General features: G+C 44.1%; 1 protein-coding gene across 1 annotated transcript in view; it reads right to left on the minus strand.

Annotated features, from left to right (window-relative positions):
• Nucleotides 1-1,726: 1,726 nt before the first annotated feature.
• Nucleotides 1,727-11,752, minus strand: part of GNA11 (G protein subunit alpha 11) — a gene marked incomplete at its 5' end in the record, with an annotated part of 17,083 nt that continues 7,057 nt past the window's right edge. Inside the window, 4 exons of the mRNA XM_019513146.1 lie at nucleotides 1,727-6,152; nucleotides 7,948-8,101; nucleotides 8,807-8,936; nucleotides 10,531-10,659. Coding sequence (XP_019368691.1) covers nucleotides 5,962-6,152; nucleotides 7,948-8,101; nucleotides 8,807-8,936; nucleotides 10,531-10,659 — 604 coding nt within the window. The remainder of the gene's footprint in view (nucleotides 6,153-7,947; nucleotides 8,102-8,806; nucleotides 8,937-10,530; nucleotides 10,660-11,752) is intronic.

The following is an 11,752-nucleotide window of genomic DNA, read 5'->3' on the forward strand; positions in this document are numbered from 1 at the left end:
CCAGCCTTTACGGGGTGTAATTAGGTACCCACCTGCAAAGAACTTAGGATGAAAATGTACTGCTAAATCAGGCTCTGGTTTTTCTTCTTTGTGAAGTGAGCTGCTGTCAGCCACATGCCAAGATCAAATATGGTGCTTACCCTTGATTTCTGAAGACGCAAAAATACAAGGAGTAGCAATCTTTTACTCCTTGGAAAAAGGGATGGTTTCCTTAAGATTCTCAGCACAGGACTGGGCTCAGAAAAGCCAAATTTTGCTTTCCCATTGTAACATTTCCTCAGCAGGAGGGGTGTGACTACATTGTAAAAAGAAGTGTTTGTCACTTGGGTTGCTTGCCCTGGATCAGTCGACTCAAATGACAACAGGAGGGAGCCCAAAAAAACATCTAGCGGCCCGTGTTCAACCTCAGATCCACCTCTAGGCTTAACCCAAATCAAAACTTGTTTCGTCTTCACTGAATTTCAATCCTATTTAGCTAAACTCCCCCTATCAAATTTGAACAGAGATGCTTTTTTATGGCAGAAGTACTCTGTTGACACAGGTCATTTAACCTCCACACCTCAGATGTCTGATGATCACCAACATGGGGATTAATGGGCAAAATGTTAGCAAGGATCCTTCTATGGGATGGTGCAATGTCCACCAGCTGGAGATGTTCTTAGGTCCAAGGACAAAAACAACATTAAAGCCACGAGACGAAACCTATTCCTCATTCCAAAACACCACAAACCCTAAAAAAAAAGGTTTAGCTTCCCCCTCAGTCATGCCAAATTCACCTGTAGATGCACCAGGACAGAAGCTGCCCTGTTTTTAAACAGCCCGCTTTGAGTTTTGTCTATCTGCAGCCTCTCTCTAGTGTAGACAGCTGATGGAACAAGGAACATCCTACTGTTTTGTGCCCTCCCTTTCTGATTTCTACTCTGGCATCACATTTCTTGGAAACAATGTGATCTCCCCTCTCTCAAACACGACAAGCATCCAGATTCTGCCTCACTTTGCAGAGCTGTTCCAGGAGCCCTTTTCCGCATTTATCTTTGATCCAGGTCCTTTCACAGAGCTTTTGCAAAGTTACCTGGTGCATCCTGCCATTTAAGCAGGTCAAGGCATGCAGAGAGGTCCTCAATCTCATTGCAGCAGAGGCCAGGTGCATGAAGCCCTGAATATGGCAGCCAGGATGTCTGCACCACAGCTGCCAAGCAGATGCCAATTCAGTCATCAGCATGATGGCATCATCGCTTCCAACTGCTCGCTCATGTGGACTTGGCAGTGGGAAGCCACATACATTGCTAGGGGCTGGATCTGTTGGGCACGCAGCAAGACAGCAAACTCTCAACCGGGGGTTGCTCCACGTGGTTCCCAAATGGGGCTGTCTTCCCTCCTTGCTGGTTTTCAGGGGGGTATTTCATAGCTGATTACTGGAATTAAATAGGAAGATTTCCAGGCATCATCCTCAGACTCCCACATAGTGCTGTGGTGGGTTTTCTACGCTGTGCAAAACACCAGTGGTAACAGACCCTGCTCTCGATGTGCCCAACGGCACACTCTGCCTCGTGGACTGCACAAGCTCATGGCCAACATCAATGGCTCGCTTATTAGAAGCTGCACCAATGCTGTTTGATCCCAAATCACATCCCAATCTCACTCTTACCAGTCTGTCCGTGCATCTCTCCGAGGCGGCCTTGGGCACCTGGGGAAAGAGCAAAAGCAAACACGCAGCCACCAGAGGTTTTAGGAACAAAATTTATTCCAATTTCAAACAGAGAATTTATTTCAGGAGAAAGATATGAAAATCAATTTCCATCAGGTATTTCTGCAATAAGGGTCAGTGCCCAGAAGCCAGAGGTGGGCTGTTCCAAGAAACGATCACACTCCTGGACTGGAATGAGACGGCTTGGAGCCTGAATGGGCACCGGGCAGCTTATTCAGAAACTCCTTTCCCCCACCCCGTTTCCACCCTCCCACCCTGACACTCACAACAATACATGCATTTCAAATGACAAGGTTTAAAAACAGCATTTTATATAGTATCTTTTTAAATAGGATAATGTTTAAATTGTCTTAAATCAGGATCCTATAATATACAAGTATAACCAAATAATTTCCACCACATTGGCACTTGTAAAGAGTCTCTGGCACTACTAAAGAAGGGGCATTGGCACAAACCATACTTTTAAAAACTGGGTGCTGCAGTACAGACTTTACCTCTGCTGGACTCTAACAACCTGGGTTCTGTATAGTACAATACGATGGTCAGCACACTCCAAAAAAGCACATTTTTTCTTTAAAAAATAATTACCAAGTAATAAAACACATGGAAAAAAAAATAAAAAGAATAAAATTAACCCCCCTCTCCCCCCCAGAAATAAAACAAAACCGTAGCTGAAGGCAACGCCAACATCGCTAGGAAGCAACAACAGACCAAAGAATCCGATTTCAGGAGAAGGGGAGACAGGCAGAAAGGGTGGGAGCTATCCGACACGATGGAGCAGGGAGGGGCGGTTGCCCACCACAGAGCCAATCCTTACAGAATGATTCAGGCAGATGGGAGGATGAAAGGGTGATCTCGGCCCCACTTTGGGTCTCTCCATTTTCAAGTGCAGAACTGAGTCAGAGTTTGCCTGTTTCTTCAGGACAAAAAAAGAAAAACAAAAAAAGTGCACAGGGAATGGAGCGTGGCCAAGGGACCGTTTCCTCAGGCTGTGGGGTTGGGATTCTGGGGAGGAGAATCTCACCCGACTTCTGTCCCGAGTGCCGCAATCCCTCCTTCTGGTATGCGGGAAATCCTGACCCAACCCGTTGCCAGAAGAAATAAATGTAGGCATGTCTGGTTTGAAGTTTGGCACTTTCAGTACAGTAGGCATTTGTCATGGGGTTAGCCACTAGAGAGGTGGAGAAGGGGACCAGTTCTGCAGCCATGCTTCACGAATTCAGCTTAGAGCAGACAGGCCATCCTCTTTCTGGAAAGCACATTCATCTTCTAACCCCAATGCCTTTTCTTCTACCCAACTGTGCACCATCCAGAGGTGCAAGCGTGACTTGTTCCTTCTCTAGGTCAGAGGAGGTTACACCAATACGCAGTGGGTTAGTCATTATACATAATGTCATTGCCCCAGCTGTCATGGTGCCAAGGAGGTGACCAGGCCAATGCTACGGTCAAGCAGCTGACCAATACAGTTCAGTACACGCTCCGATTTTTAAAGCCCAAGAAGCATTCCACAATTCAGAGAAATTCACCCTGTTCCACACAAGGTAAGACAGTCCTTCTGTGCCAGGTCAACATCTCTTGGCAGGTAAAAGGAGGCTACAAAAAACCAACTCTGATTCAAATGGGAAGTGCCACCATCACCCTTGGAAAGGACCCTCTGGAAAGCTTGTTCCAAGAGCCTGAATTTTTTTAGTGCTGGTTCTGCAGCCAGCCACAGTTGCTGTGCAAACCATTTGCACAAGGATCAAGGAAGTAAATGGGGCTGCTCCCTCATCCACTCCAGAAGAATGGCATTTGGACTAACCAAGATGGACTGTAACAACCTCTTCATAGAAAAAACCTTGTACAAAAAAAGGATACTTTTGGCATAAAGACAAAATGATAATAATAAAAAAAACAAAACAGTAAAATTGGTGCAAAGCTGTTTGCCATATGAGGGAATTCTTCCTTCACTTTTCCCAAATATTCTACGGGATCAGGAATGTAACTATTCTAGAAGCAGTTGCTGCCCTGCCTTCAGCATCAACTCTCAGGCAGACCCCGGCATTTCACTTGTTGGTCCCAAGGCTGCTACTCTGCTACCAGCTCTCTGGCCACGCCAGGCATCTACCCCAAGAGCTTGTTTTCCTTTGTAGTGCTCTGTGAAATACAGCAGAGACCTCCCTCACCTACTCTGAACAACACGAAGGAGGCCTAAAAAGCAGGAGTACTGGCAAGTAGTGTGAACTCCAGATTTAGTGTTACAGGTCAAAGGCATCTGGGGCACTTAGGGCTTCCTGTTAACGTTTTGTGCAAAACACAGATGTAGTGCTAAGTCTACAAAAGAGACGACAAAAATATTTGACACCCTCTTCAACAGTGCAGGTTGGGAGACTGGGTTTCTCAGCCTCTAGCCACCAACAGCCTATATGTCATTGACGGGGCATCTGGTTTAGCCGGAAAGTTTGGACTCAATGCAACACATTGTTAAGAGTAGCCCAGACTTCACGTACGGCCAGAGTTGAGTCGGATCCTACTGTTTCTTACTCACTGTTTGCCTTGCCACTGCACTCTACTTCCAGGCAGATACAAGAGGCAGCAGAGCCTTGGCACATTTGCTCCATCACCTGAGCTTCTGGCAGCCTCTCTATAATGAACCTGAGTGCTCTGGGCCCTTCTGCTCAGTGGAATTCAATTTGACGCCTAGAATTCAAAACAAATCTCCATCACCGATACGCATGTATCCATGAAGCCAGCTACTTTCTCTACTCCACTGCTAGCCAGATGTCTATCCACAGCAGGATTCTCTGGATCCTGCTTTAGCAAAACACTCGAGAAGTGACTTCTGTACCCAGTTATCAGGCACCCTGCAGCTCTGGAGCAAACAACTGTGCGTGTGCTCCAAAGAGATTCTACACTTCTCTAAAGAGAAACATAGCAGCATCCATCTCAGGTGGAGCACAGACAGGGAGACAGGGACTGGGGTGGGGAGAAGAAGGGGGGACAAATAAAGAGAAAAGAAAAAGCTTCCCACCTACTCCTAAAATATCTTCACAATCTTTTTTCAAGCAGTAAAAATCCTACCCACATCCCAGAACCTGCACCACTCAACTCTCGTCCTTCTTCTAGAAAACCCAAGCGCTGGGCAGGATCAAGGCATTCTTACAAATCCACATGACACGCTGGCACAAAAAAAAAAAAAATGTGATAATGGGACTCTCTTGCTGTTGGCAAGAACCAGAGGGCAGCACAGGAGATTTCAAAAGATCTTTGCTTCAGCCAAAATTTGGGATTTTAAATGCCACAGGATGATTCCGTGTGCTTCTGATCTTTGCTGCATAGAGAAGTCGCCCAGGTAATGCCTTGTGCTCCACACTCATCAAGAGGGAAAGTTTTCCTTCCATAAATTGAGCCTACTATTTTTTTTTTTTAAATACAGTCAGGCACTTCCCCAGGCTCAGCAGCTATTGCTCCAAGAGCTCCCATCATTTGTAGTCCATGAACAAAATACAGCAATATGTAGCAAACTATGTATAGAACATCAATAATTTAAAAAAAAAAAAATCACAGTCTCCATACCTTTTATAATTGATAAGAAAAAAAGTAACCCAGACTAAATCGTACAAAGAATGGAAAAGTGATGGCTTTTTTTTTTTGTGGTTTTTTCCTTTTCCTTTTTTTTTTTTTTTTTTTGCTAGAGTTGGAGAGCAACTGTTCTTCTCCGATATTTCATCACAGTGAACCATGGAGCGTGTCCTTGGGAAGGGAAGGGGTGAGGAGGGAAAGCAAGCAGGATTAGCGATTACGGAGGCACCCTACAGCACACGGCAAAGGGACCAGTAACATTCCACGCTCCCACAGTCCAGTGAATTCACAATCTTGGCTGGAAAGTTATATATAGCTATATATACCATGGGAATGGAAAGGGGAAAAGAAAAACAACATAGCAACAGAAGAAAAACCCAAGATCAGGCCGCCTTGCCTGTTGGTGAAAAATAAGGGGTGAAGAAGGTGCTGAAGAATGAGGCATGGCCCCCATTAACTGTGAAATAAAAGCAATTTGTTAAAAAATATGAAAATCAACTATTCTGTGGACAGAGACATGAGACTTCCAGGATAACACTGAGCAAACTTGCCACTCCACAGATCAGACAATTTGCAATCATTACATCATTAAAAATTAAGATTTTTTTTCCTGTAATTTTTAAATTTTTCCGGTTTGTCTTTTCTTCACAACAAGGCCTCCCATGGAAGGGAGGAGCAAGGGGCAGAGCAGGTCAGACCAGGTTGTACTCCTTCAAGTTGAGCTGTAGGATGGTGTCCTTGACCGCAGCAAAGACGAAACGGATGTTTTCTGTGTCTGTGGCACACGTGAAGTGAGAGTAGATGATTTTGTCGCTGTCTGGATTTAAATCCACAAACATCTTGAGGATGAACTCTCGGGCTGCCTGGGCATCCCTCTGTGGGCCTGCAGTAAACAAGGACAACAGTAAAATGCACTCAGTTTGAAACCCAGCTGGAAGTGCCAGAGGAATTGCTAGTTTTTCCTTTCTCCATTTTCCTCTGGCTGGGAGGTTACAGGGGCAAAGGAATTTAACCCCTCTATGGCCGGCCTCCAAATCATAGTGCCTTGAGCACGCTATACTTAATGGTTGAAACCTATCTTTAACCTAACTTTTTCAGTGCTTCAAAATACCATAATCTGACAAGCTCAAAGAGGTTTCTTTAGACTGTGCTCTTTCAAATGGAGGACTTGGCCAGATGATTAGCCCATCTGGTCCACTATGTTGAAGTGGCAAATACACAATATAAATGAATCATCTCACCCCCTCATAACAGATCTAGCCAACAGGGGAATAAAGCTGTTTGTTGGGGGTGAGGACACCGATTTCCTTATGACCCCTATAGCTGTAATCTTGTGTGCTGTGGAACACAATCTAGTTGCTATTTTTGGATGCTAAAGTCAAATTCCATTAAAAATACCTCTAAGGTATTAAATTATTTCCTCATGGATCCGCCAGTTTATAAAGCTAAGCCGGTTTTCATTCCAGATCACAAATGGCTTCTTGATCCACGACACCAGTCTGGTGTTCTCACTCTTTCATGGCATGGACCACCTGGAAGATCCTCCATGGACCATCTCCCATTCATAACCATTCAAGTGACTGCTGTATCTACCACACTAATTGTTAACATGGAAAAGGAGCATTAGGAAGAGTAATGGATTTTTAGCAGTTGTCTTAAATCACAATGGAAGCCAACAACAATACGTTGACCAGGTACAACGGATGGATCCCAGACCACGGCAGGAACATCTGACATTTACCACAAGGCACTGGAGTTACTGTACTTCCCAACAGTGGAGGGAAAGGGGTTTCTCCAATTACTGCAAATGAGCCTTGGTCAACCCCAGCAAGAACAAACAGCTAGAAAAGGAGGGCTTCAAAAAAGAAAAGAGGTTTGCCAATCCTGAACCTCCACTGTCCCTCATTTATCTTTGAGCCTTTACAGATGTCAGCATCATTTACATCATTAGAAACACTTTATAAATACACTATATAAATCAGAGGTGACAAAGAACTGAGTACCAGATGAAAACTTCCTTTTATCTGGTGGGTATTTTCCCAGAAGTATGGATGGCAGGCCAACACTGATTTCACGCTGCTTTTTTTTTTTTTTAAATTGCTTCCACTGTGACTTGGATAATTTAACCAGTCCATATTTGATGTTCAGTGAAGGGGCTCCCTAGCAGGAGTATGAATTTAATATTCTAATGAGCTTTTCCATCTAAGCTGTAACTGAACATAGTTATACATGTATGGAGGTTAATACTCAAAATAAAGTATCCAGAGCTCAGTTGAGAACCAGGAGCAAAGTTAAAGGAAGTGGCTCCTCCTGAGAAGTGAAGATGTTGCCCAATGTTACAAAGGGACTTTGCATCTGTCCATTCTTTCCAAATTCAAAGTTATACATCTGTAACCTAGTACATTTGAAAATGTCTTTGTCATATTTGCTCATTGTCTGAGGCATTTCTGCCCAATAAAGGGCCTCCCAAACCTCATTCCCACCTGTGCTTCTACATCTAATTCAGATTTAGACCCATAATTTTCTATTGCATCCCATCTGCACTCCAGACTAAACAGATGGAGAAAGAAAACCAAGTAAAAATTCACTCATGAACATACATATCTAACACAGACGAAGCATGTTGTTTTCAAGAAGCTTAATTCCAGTTTGAATGCCCCTTTTTAAAAGCTACTTACCATCAAACTCTGGAAAATAGTCAACAAGGTGGGAGTACAGGATCTTGTCTTCCAACAAGTCTTTCTTGTTGAGGAAGAGGATGACAGATGAATTCTGGAACCAGGGGTAGGTGATAATGGTCCGAAAGAGGGCTTTGCTCTCTTCCATTCGGTTCTGACACAAGAAATACAATCTCATCAACTCCCATTTGTGAAAAAAAACCTCATCTCCACACCCCTAGACATCACCCCAGACATGAGATTCCCGACATGGGACACTCTGGCGCTATTTAGGTTTTGGTCTCAGTGGAGTGGTTAAACGTGAAACAGCTGCAATGTCTGGGCCTGACTTAAGTCTCATTTACTGGCCAGCAATTAAGTCAGCCAGGGAGCTATTTCAGTGGCCAAAGTCATTTTGAACTTTGGACTGCCATGCAGAATATTTGAAACCTGCTTTTGGTAACTATGCCTTTTTCCGGCCAAGGCAGTGATTATTAGCTCATGAGAGTAAAGAGTACCCACTCACTTAATGGCAATTCCTCTTCTAACTGCTCAAGGAGCTACAGTGTTGGATTATAAAGAGACCAGGAATTATCTGGTTGCCACAATACAAGATATTTGGGCTGGAGGGGGAGCGCGTGAGATTGCCAAATATATTTAGGAGGGTCGCATTAGAAATGCACAGAATCTTTCAAGGTAGGACCCATAAAGCACTGAGTCCTATGTTCTCACTGTGTAACAGGAAGAACTGAAGGCTGGAAAAAAAACACCCTTTCTAATCCAACTCCCAGTTTTCTGGGCACCAAGTGCTTTGGTAGCAAGCGCCAAGTAATCAGGATGTACCTCTTCATCCTAGGAGAGCTCTCATATTTTGGCTTACCTCATTATCCGACTCCACTAGAACTTGATCATATTCACTAAGGGCTACTAAAAACATGATGGAGGTCACATTTTCAAAGCAATGGATCCACTTCCGTCGTTCTGACCTTTGGCCTCCAACATCCACCATCCTAAAGGAAGAGAAAGACATGTAGTTTATCACAGCAACTGCCAGCCAAGGTTCAGTAAGAGCTTTTCTCCCTTATCAACCAAAGCATTAGCACATAAATAAAGGCAACCCTCCCTGGACACTGCAACACAGGTCTAGCAGGACAGTCTGACAGGCTTCCTGCTCTGCCCTCTCAAATATCACTCTCAGGGCCACCACCAAGTTTGACCGATTCACTTTTCAGAAAACCTGACAGCAGAACACATGCCCCAGGATTCAGCATCTCCGCTTCTACTGGAATCCTGACCTCATTTACTGAGCAGAGGTCCTGGAGCCAGGTGCATCCATCACACCAAGCCACAGTCTAAAAAGAAAGCTAATTCCAGTCTGATCCCACTCTACCAGTGGCAGACCTATCTGCTTTTTGCTATTAAGATTTAAAGCTTCTGACCATAATAGAGGTTGAAGACTTGGTTTAGGGCTTTCTTCAGAACACGCTGTTGAACAGGGCTATGTAAATACACGGGTAAAGCTTAAAAGTAGTCAGCCATACAGTCACACGCTTGTAAAAGGTTAGTGCTCAGAGTAACCATATTACACCTGCTCTGCCCTTCTAAATGCAAAGATTACCACAAAACTATAAACAAAGTCAATCAGTTTAGTAATGGAGCATTACACCCATTTTGCAGCTGGGCTAAGCAAATCCCAGAGAATGATTTCTTTGAGCAGCGTAAAAGATCCATTCTCTCAAGCCTGAAACTGAAGCCCAAGTCCTCAATTCTTAACCTGCTCCTCCCCCAATCCCTTCCAATATTATTGATTCTAGGGTGACATGGATAAGATTGGTATCTAGAAAGAGGAAGGAAGAATGTTACTTTGCAACAGTGTCTTTGCATGCAGTGCTTATCATACAGATATAGTTAAGCCACACACCAATGGCAGAAAAATTAAAAGAAGCAGGTCTCTAGGTCAAACCCTGATGGCCCAGGGTAGACAGAGGGTGCCCTTTTGGAAAACACACAAAAAAAGTTAGTGTAGAGAAAACACTCCTCTCCCCCACTTCTTCCACAGGGAAAGCTACAGAGATCAAAGTAATTAATGTTCAGGAAAAAAATAAATCTTGGAAGGGTGAAATTTCTAGTTCAACACAGCTTGAAGAGAACTTGGTTTTTCCTTTAGTGGATTAAGCACACAACCTGTTTATCCAATTGGCCTGTGAGCTGTTATACGTGCATCGAATGCCAGGGCACCAACACATGAGAGGAGGAACAACTATACCTGCTGGGTAACCATTGAAGCTCTCTGGAGACATAGGCAAGCCTAACAGCAAACTATGCCACACATCTGTTGCCCCTCCTCCAGTCCTAAAAGCTATTGGTTTAATCTAACTTACTGTCCCCTTCAGTAACTTAAAATCCTACCATGGACTAACTTGTTACCTACACACAGGAGCTCCCTTTACCTAAAATGTCATGGTATTCCCCAAACACATGCTCTTGCATCTTCTCATGATTCACACCTTTGATTACTAGTTTAAAAAACTATTTCTCCCCAAACCCTCCCTGGTTTAGACCCACTTGTTCTACTAAGTGGAGCACAGGTCCTGACTTCAGTACCTGAAGATAATATTCTCTAGGTCAAAGGGGTATTCTATGATCCCGGTTGTAGGAACTCTAACCCGTAGCACATCCTGTTGGGTTGGTAGATATCCCGGGGTTGCAATACGATCCACATCACTTAGGTAACTGCAAGAAGCACAGAGAGAAACGCTTCAGACTATAGCACGCATGCACACAGAGGTTTTAAACAGTCAAGGAGGCTAAAGATACCTGACTGACAGTAATATTGCTTGAATCATTTAAAATGGGACAGGACAAAGTAATAAAAGGTATTCTTCAGGGACAAATCTTTCCTTGTCCGTCCCCTTGGGAGCCTGCAGGGCCTCACAGGTACTGCACATTTAATTTCTCTGTGAGCTTTCTATTAATTAAACAGCAATTCTCCAGCCATCTCTTCCCGGTAGTAAGCGCAGTGCCATGTGTCACACCTCACTCAGTTGCAGCCAAGCACTCTGCTTCAGTTTCAGTAATGAGAAGAGAAAAAGGCATGTGCAAAGCTGTAGATACACACAGCTTTCCCTTATCAAATGGAAAGGACGACAATAACCAGTTTAAGACATCACCGTCCTCACTGAGTTCTGAAACAGGTACAGAAGAAACTCCTTTCTCTATTGGATGCACTGTGTCATCTCCAATACTCAGGGCAGAATTTAATTTTTATTTTAAACAAGTGAAGTATATCCATGCAATCTAACACACTGCCATTTTCCTGAGTTACTCTGCACTCAGACTTTCTAGTTGCATAGGCCAAATCTTGGTCCCTTATAACTACCCATAGCAAGCCTGGAAGGGAAGAGTGGCATTTCTGCCATGTAAGGAGCCAGGGCTAATGAGAGATGGTGTAGGGCAAGGACTCTATTCACTAGAGCAGAGGGGTAGGCAGCTCCACATATCACTCAATTGAATTTGTGCACAAGGATGGTGGCACTAAACATGGTTAAGAGCTCTCCAGGCATTGTGATACTAAACCACACACACACACACACACACACACACACACACACACACACCTCTTTGCATACATCAGCACAAAGTCCACAAAATAAAAAGTGAATCTATGAGACTAGCATCAAAAAAGCATGGTCACAGCAGGTGACCGGAACCAGACTGAGAGGAAGGTGGAGGAACAGGCAAAGCCATATATCCAGGTATTTCCTGTCCCAGCCCCAAACCCCCCCTCCACCCACCACAATAGACTTATCAGCTAGAGGCAGCTATG

This window comes from Gavialis gangeticus, unplaced genomic scaffold (genome assembly GCF_001723915.1).
Source record: "Gavialis gangeticus isolate Ggan-Ray unplaced genomic scaffold, GavGan_comp1, whole genome shotgun sequence".
Classification (NCBI taxonomy): domain Eukaryota; kingdom Metazoa; phylum Chordata; order Crocodylia; family Gavialidae; genus Gavialis; species Gavialis gangeticus.